This window comes from Trachypithecus francoisi, unplaced genomic scaffold (assembly GCF_009764315.1).
Source record: "Trachypithecus francoisi isolate TF-2019V2 unplaced genomic scaffold, Tfra_2.0 Lachesis_group12, whole genome shotgun sequence".
Classification (NCBI taxonomy): Eukaryota; Metazoa; Chordata; class Mammalia; order Primates; family Cercopithecidae; genus Trachypithecus; species Trachypithecus francoisi.
Window position 1 is genome coordinate 26,656,804 of NW_022681457.1, and position 15,994 is coordinate 26,672,797.

General features: G+C 43.4%; 1 protein-coding gene across 1 annotated transcript; it reads right to left on the reverse strand.

The window, feature by feature from the left end:
* Positions 1 to 15,255: 15,255 nt before the first annotated feature.
* LOC117093814 (28S ribosomal protein S21, mitochondrial-like) lies at positions 15,256 to 15,480 on the reverse strand. Its single transcript, XM_033229296.1, has one exon. The coding sequence runs from the start codon at positions 15,478 to 15,480 to the stop codon at positions 15,256 to 15,258; it is 225 nt and encodes a 74-aa protein (XP_033085187.1).
* Positions 15,481 to 15,994: the final 514 nt, after the last annotated feature.

Consider the following 15,994-nt stretch of genomic DNA (forward strand, 5'->3'; position numbering starts at 1 on the left):
GTAGTTTGAGACCGGCCTGGGCAACATGGTGAGACCCCTTCTCAAAAAAAATTTTTTTTTTTAATTAGCCAGTCATGGTGGTGCACACCTGTAGTCTCGGGTAGTTGAGGGGCTGAGGTGGGAGGATTGCTTGAACCCAGGAGTTTGAGACCAGCCTGGACAATATAGTGAGACCCCTTATGTTAAAAAAAAGTTTTTTAATTAGCCAGTCATGGTGGTGCACAACTGTAGTCTCAGGTAGTTGAGGGGCTGAGGCAGGAGGATTGTTTGAGCCCAGGAAGTTGAGACTGCAGTGAGCCATGATTGCACAACTGCATAGAGCAAGACTGTGTCTCAACAACAACAAAAATAGCCTATTAGGATTTTGACAGATATTACATGGAATTTAATTTATTTATTTTATTTATTTTTATATATATATATTTTTAGAGAGTCTTGCTCTGTCACCCAGGCTGAAGTGCAGTGGCATGATCATATAATATCTCACTGCTACCTCAAACTCCTGGGCTCATGGGATCCTCCCACCTCAGCCTCTGCAGTAGCTAGAACTACAGGCACATGCCACTATACCCTGCTAATTTTTTTTTTTTTTTTTTGGTAGAGACAGGATCTCACTATGTTGCCCAGGCTGGCCTCAAGCAACCTCCAGCCGCCTCCCAAAGTGTTGGGATTACAGGCTTGAGGCACCACATTCAGCCTACACTGAATTTACACATCAATATTGGGAAATTGTCATCTTAACAATATTGAATCTTCCAACCCATGGGTATCATATCTCTCCCATTTTATGTAAGTCCTTTTAAATTTATCTTAGCAGTGTTTTGTACAAGTTTGCCTTTCTCTTGTCTAATTTATTCCTAAGTATCTTATTCTTTTGATGCTCATTAAACAGACTTACTAGTTATGATACGTTTTTGTAGATTCTTGGCAATTTCTTACACACAAGATAATGTTGCTTGAGAATCACAATAGCTTTTAAACTCTTTGCTCACTGCATCTCAGTTAACCCTCTCACTCCATCTAGCACCCAAGACCATAGCCCAAAAATATCCGAATGCTACTCTTCTAAGGATAGAGTTGTGTGTCCTTAAATTTCTCCTAAAGATTGGAATGTTCCACCAACAGTAGTCTTGATCTTCTACTATGGTAGTGTGCTACATCCATCTCTAGTACAAAGATAAACATGTCACAAGAACCATGCATTCATTCACTTAGGATTATTTTCCCCTTTGCCCCGTGACCTGTGTGTATCTTTGCTTCAGTCATTGACCAACCATCCTACAGAAGGCTATACTCTTTTAGATAAGTTTTAGGTAAGTTTCTGTCTATAGTAATTTTGTCTTTGCTCAAATCTCAGACAGTTCTCTCATAGTTACATCTTGACCACTGGGATATTTTTGGATCCTGATTCTGCCATTCAACATATTAGTTATTGCAACAAAATGCACGCCTTCTCATATTTGGGCAGTAAATCATAGTCTTTAGCCAAGTAAATTTTGAACAAAAATCTTATAGCAGAGACAGACCACTGTGGCATGGCATTGGAGACCTTCTCTCTGGTTGCCTTTGATCAGCAATTAGTACTCTTTAGGAATGATTGCTCTGCTAATTACACGTGAACTTACCTATCCTTCCTTTCCTCAACTTTAAAATGAGGATAATAATAGTACTCTCCTCACAAGACTGTTGCAAGCATTAGATGACTAAACATATGTAATGAAGTCACAGTAGTACCTACCACAGAGAAGTGCGCAAGAAAGTGAGTCATGTTGGGCATTGTGGCTCATGGCTGTAATCTCAGCACTTTGGGAGGTCGAGTTGGGAGGATTACTTGAGCTCAGGAGTTCAAGACCAGCCTGGGCAACATAGGGAGACTTCATCTCTAAAAAAAAAGAAAGAAAGTGAGTCATTATTATTTGGGGAAGAAAGAAAAGACTCTACAGTCAATAGCATGGCCTTTATCCTTGCCTTTTCATTTCCTACCTGTGTGCATTCTTAGACAAGCTATTTAACTCTTATCAGTTTCTTCATCTTAAAATAATTGTAAAAACAGTGTCTTATTCATAAGATTTTTGTGAGAATTAAATGAAATAATGCAGATAGAGTAACACCATGCACGACACTCAATCAGTATTTGTTGCAATGATAATTACTGACATTCAACTTGTACACATTTTTATCTCCCCTCCACTGCAATCCTCCTGTCAAATTATTTCCAAAAGCTTGAGGATATTTGGACACATTACATTTATAGCACTTCGCTGATCAACCTACTTGATAACTTAGTAGCCAGTTTAGAGTATTATGGTTAATTTAAGTCATCTTTTATTTATTTATTTATTTATTTATTTATTTATTTTTTTGAGACAGAGTCTTGCTCTATCACCCAGGCTGGAGTGCAATGGCGCAATCTTGGCTCACTGCAACCTCTGCCTCCCGGGCTCAAGTGATTCTCCTGCATCAGCCTCCTCAGCAGCTGGGATTACAGGCACTCACCACCACGCCCAGCTAATTTTTGTATTTTTAGTAAAGATGGGGTTTCACTATGTTGGCCAGGCTGGTCTCAAACTCCTGACCTCGTGATCTTCCCACAGATCATGGCCTCCCAAAGTGCTGGGACTACAGGCGAGAGCCACTGCACCCAGCTAAGTCATCTTTTAAAATTCTTCTAAAATTCTAAAATGCAAGCAAAATTCTTGTTTAAATGTTTAATTTATATATATACACATATATGTATACAAATATATAATGGCTAGAATGTTAATTTTGGGTTCATTTTATGAGACTCTAGACTTGTATGTTGTATATGCTATATGTAGTGTTTATAAGAGTACTCTGGGTATCAGCCCTTGAAAAACTGTGTTCATTTGATAGACTGTGAGGCACAGTTTGATTATTCAAAGTTATTATGAAGGTATATGTTTGTTTTTATCACTGCTTCTTCCTTTGATTTATTTGGTGCTGAGAATGTAGCTCAGGAATGCAACCACCAATGACAGAGCTGTTTCTATGAGAAAATAGTCTGCCCCTCAGTGATCAATTGTGATGTGGAATCTAGGACTCACTGTGGTGGAAGCAGTTGCTGCTTGCCAAATCACAACATTCCCTGTGTGTTAGGAAAAGACATCCCAAATCTTAAAGGTAGGATTTCCACAAAACAAACAATTCAGAAGTTAATGCCTCATAGCAACTAAGAAGTAAGACTTGATTTTTTGGTGTAGTTTTTTTCAAAGTACTACATGTCAAATTTTCTAAAAGTATCTGTGTGTGTGAGTAATACAAAATGTTGCAAGTCAGAACCACTTGGATTTTATTTTCTATCCTGTGCACTGTTAAAAAGAATTGGGGCACATTACCTATCAATTTTATTTCTTTTTTCCCCCAAAATGCAGATAATAATTACCAAAGATTAAATGATAAATATAAAGTACAGAACATAGTACCTGGCACATGGTAGGTGCTCAATAAATGTTTCCTTCCTTTTTCATTGTCATTGATGGTCCATTACAAAATATATATTAAAGGAAAAGATGCTGAAAGCCTGGTAGATTTGAGTACTTCTATGTCAAAGATACCATTTATGGCCTTTTATAAGTGATTCAAAAACTTAACATGTGCCTCAACTTCTACCTTGCTGTGAACTCTCGAAAGGTGGCAACAAATCCTTTTAGAGTTTCTTACAACAGAGAAAATCCACCTGTGATGCTACAGAATATTGGCTCCTCTGTTGTGTTCTTGGATTTCCTCTCAACAGTTGCTTGCTGTGGTTTCTTAGGTTACAGGTACAATTAGTGAACTAAGGATTTAAGGTATGAGGCTTATTATTATTATTGGCTTTAATGTAACTATGGCTTATGCCTTATTATTTCTGGACTTCAGTCATCACTGTCATTATCAGACCTGCTGATCATCAGTCATTTCAGGGCCAAAAATAACAAAAGCACCAGAAACTGAAATCCTGAGGACAATATAATCAACTCTGTTATTCAGGGACTTATTATTTCAAATCTCCGATTTAGAATTTGTTAGAATTTCCCAACTGGATGTGCATTTGAGTGTAACTTTGTTATGTGAGTAGCAAAATACTTTGCAAAGCAAAATAATAAACAAGATTGCAGGAGGAATGTTCAACCCGCTAAAGAAAACAGTAGGATGAGAACATTGAGAACCCATAGAGGTTTCCATTTACTTAAAGAATTAGAAGCATGCATGTATACACTGAGATACCACAATATATTTGGCTGATCTATTTTCTTCTCTGTCTCCCTTATTAGACTTGGCTTTTTTGAGAATAGGAACAAAGTTCCTGTAAGAGTAGGCTTTTGTACATGTTAGCTAAATTAGTAGGTCCTTCAGTGCTGCGTGGATGACTTAGATGTTAATCATATTCATGAGTCTCTTACCAAACACACACACACACACACACACACACAGATACACAGGTGCAAAATTCTGTCAGTAGGATTCACTGAGCTGGAGTCAGGATTGCAAGAGGTTTGTTGGGGATAATTATGTCTATAAAAGATAAGAGTGGGGAAGAAGCAGGATTGTGTAGGAAAAGCCTCAGACCACGATGTGGATCTGAGAATGTCTTGGTTGACCCTCTGGAAAGTTCTAGAACAAAGATAACTCATTAGAAAAGTGCCACATTAGGCAAAAACAGCCAGGCCCTAGTATCCCTACCATGCTTAGTTATTGGCTGGGGGATGCCCAAGAAGAGCATGACCTCAGCTCAATAGCTGACACAGATCCTGCAGATGCTAACAAATGGAGGCTATTGGCTAACTGCACTGCTTGCAGCTGAGTAGCAACTTCTTTCTTAAAGGAAGATCTGAGTGATGCACCGTTGTGGTTACCACAAGCCCCGAGATAATGAACCTCCCTCATAACACAAATTCAGATATGAGGTGATTGACTCTGATTGCTACTTCCAAAAACATCTGCCCACCTCTTCTCTGATGAAGCATGAACAGAAAGTCTTGGGTGGACAAAGACAGAGAGCTGTATTTCACCGAGTCCCCAGGGTCTGGAAACTTGGTTGACAATAAGAGAATCAGCCAATTGGAAGATTCGGTGAATTGCTATTGTTGAAACCCAGCCAGGGCCAGATGTGGTGGCTCACGCCTGTAATCCCAACACCTTGGGAGGCCGAGGTAGAAGGATTGCTTGAGCCCCGGAGTTCAAGACCAGTCTGTGCAACACAGCAAGACCTCTACAGATAATGTTTAAAATTAGCCAGACATGGTGGTACACACCTGTGGCCCAGCTACTTCGGAAGCTGAAGTGGGTGGATTGTTTTAACCTGGATGGTCAAGGCTGTGGTGAGCCATGATTGCACCACTGCACTCCAGCCTGGGTGACAGAACGAGACCTCATCTAAAAGGAAGGATGGAAGGAAGAGAGGGAGGGAGGGAAGGAGGGAGGGAGGGGCATGGTGGCTCACACCTGTAATCCCAGCACTTTGGGAGGCCCAGGCGGGCAGATCATGAGGTCAGGAGATCGAGACCATCCTGGCTAACACGGTGAAACCCCGTCTCTACTAAAAATACCAAAAAATTAGCCGGATGTGGTGGTGGGCGCCTGTAGTCCCAGCTACTTGGGAGGCTGAGGCTGGAGAATGGCGTGAACCCGGGAGGCAGAGCTTGCCTTGAGCCGAGATTGTGCCACTGCACTCCAGCCTGGGCAACAGAGCAAGACAAGAAAGAGAAAGAAAGAAAGAAAGAGAGAAAGAAAGAAGGAAAAAGAAAGAGAGAAAGGAAGAAAGAAGAGAGAGGGGAAGAAAAGAGAAAGAAAGGAAAGAAAGAAAAGGAAGGAAGGAAGGAAGGAAGGGAGGGAGGGAGGGAGGGAGGCAAAGAAAATCCAGCCAGCCACGTTCCCAGAATCATTTTCATGAATATTTAAAGTAGAGAGGACAGTCACTAATAGGAAGTGCTAAACCACAGCCAGGGGATGGATGGCACCAACTGACTCCCCTCCCGAGTCTTCCTCAGCCAGCTGCTCAGGTTTTTCCTGGTTGTTTCAGTAATCTCATAGCATCAAGGACCCACATTTCTTTTTTTTCTTTCTTTTTTTTCTGTGAGACACGGTCTCTTGTCACCCAGACTGGAGTGCAGTGGGGCAATTATGGCTCCCTGGGTGATCCTCAGCCTCCCAAGGAGCTAGGACTACAGGCACACACCATCACACCCAGCTAATTTTTGTATATTTTGTAGAGATAGGATGTTGCCATGTTGCACAGGCTGGTCTTGAATTCCTGTGCTCAGGTGATCTACCTGCCTCAACCTCCCAAAATGCTGAGATTACAGGCATGATCCACCATGCCTGGCTTTCTTTTCTTTTTTCTTTTCTTTTTTTTTCGGGCGGCGGGACAGCATCTCAATCTGTTGCCCAGGCTGGAGTGCAGTGGTGCAAACTTGACTCACTGCAATCTCTGCCTCCAGTGTTCAAGCACCTCTTGTGCCTCAGCCTCACAAGTAGCTGGGACTACAGGTGCACGCCAGCACGCCCGGGTAATGTTTGCATTTTTTGGTAGAGACAGGGTTTCAACATGTTGATCAGGCTGGCCTTGAACCTGACCTCAAGTGATCTGCCCGCCTTGGCCTCCTAAAGTGCTGGGATTACAGGCAAGAGCCCCCATGCCCTGGCCTTTATTTTCAATTATACAAGTCAAACATTCTCTTCGCAGAAAATTTAGACAGTACAACTTATTCTGCAGAGTAAAATAAGTCACTCATAATATCACGTCCCAGAAACAATTATTCCCAATTTTGTTTTCCAGTCACATTCATAACAAAATATACCCCCTCCTCCCTCCAGTGATCTAATGTCATATACATTTTCCAAAGACAGGCCATTCTTGCAGCCTGCCTGGACTGAGAAGCTGGCAGTGCTAGGGTCAGATGGCAGAGTGCTGAGAGGAAGAAGAGTGGATGGTGGATAGAGAGTAATCACCTTCCAGAGTTCATTTTTGATTGGGCACTCTTTGAGGGTAGATCTGAGCATCCTGGGGCCTCATGTTGAAATGACCTCTGTCCTCTTTTTGGCCTGGAGTCAGGCAGAGCAAGTAGGTGTTCTTGGGTGTGGGAAAACATGGGGCTAAGGCAAATCCATTCTCTGTACCCATCCGTGTGTATGACCACCACCCAAGCACCATGCAGAATTGCAGACAGACTCCTTTAGTTAATACTAAGTCCTTATTGTGTAATAGAATATTTTTTCTTGCCCTCAAGAAGTTTAAAGTCTAGTGAGAGAGACAGGAAAACTGACCTTTAAAATACATCATGCTGTGGCCAGGTGTGGTGGTGTATGCCTGTAATCCTAGCACTTTAGGAGGCCAAGACGGGTCGATCACTCGAATTCAGGAGTCCGAGACCAGTCTGGGCAACATGGTGAAACCCTGTCTCTATTTTAAAAATTAATTTAAAAAGATTAAAATAGGCCGGGCGTGGTGGCTCAAGCCTGTAATCCCAGCACTTTGGGAGGCCGAGACGGGCGGATCACGAGGTCAGGAGATCGAGACCATCCTGGCTAATACGGTGAAACCCCGTCTCTACTAAAAAAATACAAAAAACTAGCCGGGCGTGGTGGCGGGCGCCTGTAGTCCCAGCTACTCGGGAGGCTGAGGCAGGAGAATGGCGGAACCCGGGAGGCGGAGCTTGCAGTGAGCTGAGATCCGGCCACTGCACTCCAGCCTGGGCGACAGAGCAAGACTCCGTCTCAAAAAAAAAAAAAAAAAAAAAAGATTAAAATATATCATGCTTTGGATGTGGTGGCTCCCATCTGTAATCCCAGTACTTCGGGAGGCAAAGGCAGGAGGATCATTTGATTACAGGAGTTCAAGACCAGCCTGGGCAACATAGTGAGACCCCATCTCTACAAAAAAATTTTAAAAATTAGCCAGATGTGGTGACCCATACCTATGGTCCCGGCTACTTGCGAGGACGAGTTGGGAGGATGGCTTGAACCCAGGAGATCAAGGCTGTAGTGACCTGTGATTGTGCCACTGCACTCCAGCCTGGGTGACAGAGTGAGACCCTGTCTCAAAAATTTTCTAAAAATTAAAAAATAAAATACATCATGATATTTGCTAAATAGCAAAATGTGTATGATACTGTGAGAGACGAGGGAGTAAACACTGTAACATATAAGTCAGAACATGATGAATAAGTTGGCATTCAAGGGAAAAGGGCATTCAAGGATGACAGAAAGCTAAGACACAAGAGAATGAGAGATAGGCTTGGGGATGAGAATGAGGCTCAGTGAAACCAAAAAACAGGTATGGAAGGGGCAGGGTTTTGGGGTGATGGATTTCACTATATCAGGTGAATGCCTTTCAGGTATTAGGCTACGGGTGTTTTGTTGTTGGTGGTGGTGGTTTTGTTTGTTTGTTTGTTTTTGAGATGGAGTCTCGCTCTGTCACCCAGATTGGAGTGCAGTGGTGCGATCTTGGCTCACTGCAACCTCCACCTCCCAGGTTCAAGTGATTCTCCTACCTCAGCCTCCTGAGTAGCTGGGATTATAGTGCATGGCAATTAATTTTTGTGTTGTTAGTAGAGATGGAGTTTCACTATGTTAGCCGGGCTGGTCTCTAACTCCTGACCTCAAGTGATCCGCCCACCTTAGCCTCCCAAAGTGCTGGGATTACAGACATGAGCCACCATGCCCGGCCGTAAGATTTAATGAGATGAAATCTCTGCTTCCAATCAGGCCACAGTCTGGTTGAGAAGGCCCCTGAAGTGATGTTTGAGACCCAGCAGCATCACTAATTCTGAGAGTTCCACTATAGCAGTTCTCAGTGTCCACCTCAAGTCAGTTAAGCATTTAGGAACACCAAATTATTAGACTTTCCTTCTAAGAGAATTTGCATCTGAAATATAACAATTAACCAACTAATTTAATTTTTAATAACTTTGATAAACTCTATGCTCATAGTTTTAAAATGTATTTAATGCACACATATTGCATCCCCCCAAAATTCATATGTTGAATCCTGGTACTGCAGAATGTGACTGTATTTGGAGATAGGGTCTTTAAAAAGGTGATTAAGTTAAACGAGAGCATTAGGGTCAGCTCTAATCCAAACAGACTTTATAAAAGGAAATTTGTACACACACAGAGACACCAGTGGAGTGTGTGCACAGAGCAAGGACCATGTGAGGACACAGGGAGAGAATGGCCATCTGTAAGCCAAGATGAAATCTCTTCAAAAGAAACCAATCCTGCTGACACTTTGATGTTGGACTTCTAGCCTCCAGAACTGTGAGAATATAAATTTAGTTCAAGCCAACTAATTGGTGGTACTTTGTTATGGCAGCCCTTGCAAACTAATAGATATATGATCCTGCCAGTAAAATGCATATGTACATGCATTTTAAAATGTACTCTTGGTTTCCCTGTGTTAAAAAGTCTGTACCTCATCTTATAGAAATCAGGAACCATTGAGATAGTTTTTGAGCAGAGGAGTGACAGGACCAGATCTGTGTTCTAGAAAGAGAATTCTGATGTCAACTAGGATAATGAATTGGAAAAGTGGTGATATGGTTTAGCTGTGTCCCCACCCAAGTCTCATCTTGAATTTCCATGTGTTGTGGGAGGGATCTGGTGGGAGGTAATTGAATCATGAGGTTCTTGTGATAATGAATAAGTCTCATGAGATCTGGTGGTTTTAAAAATAGGAGTTCCCCTGCACAAGCTCTTTCCCTCTTTGCCTGCTGCCATCCATGTAAGACCTGACTTGCTCCTCCTTGCCTTCCATTATGATTGTGAGGCTTCTCCAGCCACATGGAACTGTAAGTCCAATTAAACGTCTTTCTTTCATAAATTCCCCAGTCTCGGGTATGTCTTTACCAGCAGCATGAAAACAAACTAATACTGAGACTGAGGGTAGGAAATCTGACAAGGAGGCTGCTACCATCAAGTGGAGTCACCAATCCCTTGACAAAAGGCCCTGAAACATTTAGAGAGTGTGCTGAGGGCAGGGGTGCAAAGGGGGATTTACCCTGGGGAAAGAAAGGCATTTTGCACAATATTACCCATTGACCTGAATTTAAACTTTCATCATGGCATAGGCTAGCCTTGGTGACAAAGCATTTGAGGGAAGCTGACTTTGCTTGTGCAGGAGATCCCTAAGTGTTGGACACCAGTCTCTTACAGAGAGCTGTGTGTTTCTTTTTCAGATATTTGCTGTTCTTGGCCAGGCCTGGTGGCTCATGCCTGTAACCTCAGTACTGTGGGAGGCCAAAGCAGGAGAATTGCTTGAAGCCAGGAGTTGGAGGCTGCAGTGAGCTAAGAAGCTGCCGCTGCATTCCAGCCTGGACAACAGAGCAAGGCCCTGCCCAAAAAAAAAAAATAAAAATAAAAAGATTTAAAAATTTAATTTGCGGCCGGGCGCGGTGGCTCAAGCCTGTAATCCCAGCACTTTGGGAGGCCGAGACGGGCGGATCACGAGGTCAGGATATCGAGACCATCCTGGCTAACACGGTGAAACCCCGTCTCTACTAAAAACACAAAAAAAACTAGCCGGGCGAGATGGCGGGCGCCTGTAGTCCCAGCTACTCGGGAGGCTGAGGCAGGAGAATGGCGTAAACCCGGGAGGCGGAGCTTGCAGTGAGCTGAGATCCGGCCACTGCACTCCAGTCCGGGCAACAGAGCGAGACTCCGCCTCAAAAAAAAAAAAAAAAAAAAAATTTAATTTGCTGTTCTTTACTTGGCCTGCTAACTGAGATATCTGCTTGTAGCCTAGGAAAAATTACTTCTTAGGTAGATAGTTAAGAGATTTTATAAATTTACCATATGGGAAAAAGAAATAGTTTGGGGCTTGACATTAAGATACCAGGTTCAAACTCTGGGTGTTTTCCAGACTAGCAATTTGATACTGTTTAGATCTTTTTACTTCTCTGGGCCTTAAGCTGCTGATTGGTAAAATGAAGAGAGGAAGAAAAACAATTCTTCAGTTTTCTTATATCCAAGGCACTGTATACTGAAGATGTTCCTAATTAGAGGGTGTTTATACTATTTAATACTCAGAAAAACTGTGAAATATTACTATCCCCATTTGACAGATGAAAAAACTAAGGTTTGTCGGAGAAGCCAGCATTCAAACTCATGTGTCAAGCTCTAAACCCACAATTTCTAAGGCTCCTTCTAATTCCAAAATGCTGTAATTCATGTGCAGTACCTGGAACATTTTAGGTTGAATAAACACTAATGTCTAATCAAGCCACAGTAGTAAAAACAATAGGTTTTCCAGTGATTACTAAGTGGCTGCGAAAGAAGCACTCATCCAGCAGGGAAATATAGTTTCTCACTGGCAGAGAATGTAACAGGCAAAGGGAGGCCAACAATAAATCAGCAATTTTTCAGGAGCAAATGACATTTTCTCAAGTTGAAATTGTAGAACTCTGTAGTCTGGAATTTGACTCAAACTCTGGGACAAGTGCTCTAGGAATGGTGAAAATAAATGCCCCAAATCATGCTAGACCCAGTTAATCTGGGTCTAACATGGGGCATCTTCTGATGCTGCTGCTAAAAGGCTCTCCTCCAATACTAACATGAAGCAGAGAAGAATAATCCAGGTCCCCTAATTTCAAGTCTAGTGTCCTTTCATTGTCCTCAAGTAGCTTATACCTGGGTTGAGGAAACATACAACTCTTATCTGTTCTTTATTCATTCATCCACTCAACAAGCACTTATCAAGCACTGTCTATATGTTAACACAGAGTTGTATATGGGGACATAAAAACAAGGTCCCACTGGGCACAGTGGCTCATGCCTGTAATCCCAGCGCTTTGGGAGGCCGAGGTGAGTGGATTCCCTGAGGTTAAGAGTTTGAGACAAGCCTGGCCAACATGGTGAAACCCCATCTCTACTAAAAATACAAAAAATTAGCCAGGCATGGTGGCAGGTGCCTGTAATCCCAGCTACTCAGGAGGCTGAGGCAGGAGAATTGCTTGAACCCAGGAGGCAGAGGTTGCAGTGAGCCAAGATCGCACTACTACACTCCAGCCTGGGCAACAAGAGCAAAACTCTGTCTCAAAAAAAAAAAAAAAGGCAAGGTCCCTGTCTCACGTGTCCATCTGAAGAGACCACCAAACAGGCTTTGTGTGAGCAACATAGCTGTTTATTTCACCTGGGTGCAGACAGGCTGAGTCTGAAAAGAGAGTCAGCAAAGGATGGTGGATTATCGTTAGTTCTTACAGGTTTTGGGATAAGCAGTGGAGTTAGGAGCAATGTTTTGCAGGCAGGGGGTGGATCTCACAAAGTACATTCTCAAAGGTGGGGAGAATTACAAAGAATCTTCTTAAGGGTGGGGGAGATTACAAAGTACATCAGGTAGAGTGGGGCAGAAACAAATCACAGTTGTGGAATGTCATCAGTTAAGGCTATTTTCACTTCTTTTGTGGATGTTCAGTTGCTTCAGGCCATCTGGATGTATACGTGCAGGTCACAGGGGATATGATGGCTTAGCTTGGGCTCAGAGGCCTAACAGTCCCCTTGCTGCTGGGCGCGGTGGCTCACGCCTATAATCTCAGCCCTGTGGGAGGCTGAGGCAGGAGGATCACTTGAGCCCAGGAGTTCAAGACCAACCTGGGCAACAGGATGAAAACCCATCTCTACCAAAAATACAAAAATTAGCTGAGTATGGTGGTGAGTGCCTGTAATCCCAGCTATTCCGGAGACCGAGGCAGGAGACTCGCTTGAACCCGGGAAGCAGAGGTTGCGGTGAGCAGAGATTCCACCATTGAACTCCAGGCTGGGCAACAAAGGGAGACCCTATCTCAAAAGAAGAAGAAAGAAGAAGAAGAAGAAGAGGAAGAAGAGGAGGAAGAGGAAGAAGAGAAGGAGGAGGAGGAGGAGGAGGAACAAGAAGAAGAAGAAGAAGAAGAAGAAGAAGAAGAAGAAGAAGAGAAGAAGAAGGGAAGAGGGAAGAGGGAAGAGGAAGAGGAAGAAGAAGAAGAAGAAAGAAAGAAAATAAACAAAGAAAGAAAAGCAAAGCAGGGTCCCCTGCTTAGCAGGGGTTTATGGTTTTGATGGGGGAAACAACGAAAGCAACAAGAATAGAGGGGAGCCCAGGAAATCATGGGTACACAGAGGTGGGACATTCTGCTTAGACTGCAGAGGTAGGTAACCAGGAAAGAATTCCAGGAAGTGTCACTCGAGTAGAGTTCTGAAAGATGAGCTTGGAGAAAACCCAAGCAGAGACGGAGAGAAAAGCTCCTGCCTAGACATGGAGACAAGAAAAAACACGGCACCTGCCGGAAGGGCAAGTCATTTGAAATACAGTGGTGGGAGAAAATGTTATTGCTGTTGTGTGGTTTTTACACAAGTACATTAGGAGTTCAGAGAAAGGAGACATTTTTAACCCCAGTAATGATAATATCTTACATTTTTTATAGCACTTTACAGTCTGACAAAAGAGTCTCTACCTTATCTTATGGGTTTGACCATTTCATAGATAAGACAAATGAGGGTCAGGGAGGTCAAATGCCTCGGGCATAGCCTTATAGGAAGTGAGTGGCAAGGCTGAATCAAAAGCTCAGGGATTTTCCTTCCCAATTCAGAATGGGATGGAGTGTCAGAGGACTCTTGGTGAGATCAGCTGTGTTTTGTCCTAACTCTGTGCTCACAGAACCACACAAGGGGCCACCTAAGGGCGGGAGGGTCTCAGTTTAGGGGATTCTACCAGACAGGAAGGAGCTAAAGATTAGAGACCCATGACAAGACCACAACATCTATCCAGGACATAGCACCTCCTGGAGCCTTGAAAAGAGTTCTGGCCTCTGCGGAAGTGCTTATCTTCTAATTCATTCTGTTTCTATGTATTTATTTTATTTTTAGAGACAGGGTTTTGCTCTGTCATCCAGGCTGGAGTACAGTGGCATGATCCTAGCTCTCTCTAGCCTTGAACTCCTGGGCTCAAGTGATCCTCACACCTCAGCCTCCTGAGCAGCTGGGACTACAGGTATGCACCAGTACCTCTGGCTAAGATTTTTAAATTTTTTGTAAAGACAGGGTCTCGCTATGTTGCCAAGGCTGGTCTTGAACTCCTGGCCTCAAGTGATCCTCCCACCTCAGCTTCTCAAACTGTTGAGATTACAGGCATGATCCACCATGCCCAGCCCTATTCTGTTTCTAATAAAAGGGCATTACTTGTCTCTGTTCCCCATTTTCTTCATTTGCCAAATAGACACAATAGCAAGACCATTTCCGCCCTCCCTGTCTCTCAGGAAGGACATTTCATAACTCTGGGGAGCCCTGAACATTCAGGGATGGCCATTGGTGCTCATTGCAGGGGTATCACGTCAGGGTAATAAAGGTGAGAGAAAGGTTTTTAAAGTGCAGGTGTTTCACAAATGCAAGACAATACTTTTATCTGTTTGGAACGGGCTGTACTTAGGAGCTGGGGAAGAGGAAAAGGGAACGGTTTCAAGCAGTTCTATTAGGTTGGTGCAAAAGTAATTGCAGTTTTGGCAATTACTTTAATGGCAAAAACTGAAATTATGTTTACACCAATACTTCACTCCTCACCTTTATCCCTGTAGCAGGTGCTGCAGGTGGGCCCCCCATATTCCTTGACCTTAACTGCTTCCATGGTTGCCAGCCTGAATACTAATTGCCAGCACCTGGGTCTCTTTGCCTAGGGGCGTTCTCTGGATGCCAGTGATCACTATGGCTTCGTCTGCTGCAGACTGGAAGCACCATGGGGCTAGCTCTCCCTGACAGTGGATCTCAATCATTGCCAAATGGGATTTGGTAGATAAGTACCCCGGCTCCTTCCTTTTTGTTTGTTTAGATTTTTGAACAATTTTTTGTAGTAAAATGTAAAATCTACCATCTTAACCATTTAAATGTACAGTTCAGTGGCATTAAGTACATTCACCTTTTTGTGTAACCACCACCACCATCCATCATCCATCTCCTGAACGTTTTCATCTTCTCAAACTGAATCTGTACTGTGAAACAATAACTCCTCATTGCCTCCTTCTCAGCCCCTGGCAAACACCATTCTACTCCTAGACTACTTTCAGACTCAGTTTCTTCTTTCATTTAATAAAAGAGAGTCCACTGCTGACCAATGGGATTGTTTCTACTGTGGAGGCCTTCTCGCAAACATGTGATTGAGTTTCTTGTAGAGAACGGTAATAGGAAACGGGATTGTAGAAAGAAGAGAGAGACAAAACTGGATGAGGGTTTCATACTGGGTGTTGCATCCACAGGTCTCAGCAGCCCTGCACGGGTCTGCCCAATTCTTGCGCATCAAAAGTTGATCTTGCGAGCCATTTCCATGCCGTAGATCCACCAGCACCTTTCATAGCTTTCCCTCTGTCGCCGGCAGCATGACTTCTCATAGTACTGCCGAGGCTTAGTGCCCTCAATCAGCCTATTCATAGTGAGGATTCTGCTTAGGGTCCTGTATGCACCTTCCATGTTCCTTTCCCTTACCATCACAGTCCTGGCAATGAACTTCAGATGTTTTGCCATGACCTTGGATTTAACTCTCCGCTCTGCAGGACCTGGTGCGTTCAGTACCTAGCTGACCCGAAGGCTTCTCCTCTTTCCTCTTTTGTGGGGGTAACTATACTGGTTCCTGGAGTTCTCCAGCAGAATTAAGCTCTGGTTGCCTCTAGTGATGACTTGCTTGGTAACACAATTTTTACTGGTATCTGTTCCTTCCCTACCTTACTTCTTCACTGTTCTACCAGCATTTCCTGGGGTCACTTCCCAAATAAACAACTTGCACTCCGTTGCTTGTCTCATGGTTTGCTTCTGGGGAAACCCAAACCAGGATGACCCCTCCCTGACTTGTATGCTGCTTTCAACATTGTGGAAGGGATTGGAGAGGAAAACAGGGGGGAGATTCAGAAAAATAATGTATTTATTCATTCATACTTTCTACACCCAGCAAATACTTATTAAGCATCTATTTCATGCCAAGCACTGTGCTAGGTACTGGCTAGAAACCCCATCTCTTAGGACCTTGAGGAATCCCCCATCA

Bases quoted from the DNA above. Each gene is read 5' to 3' on its own strand.
- LOC117093814 (XM_033229296.1), bottom strand. From the start codon at position 15,480: ATGGCAAAACATCTGAAGTTCATTGCCAGGACTGTGATGGTAAGGGAA.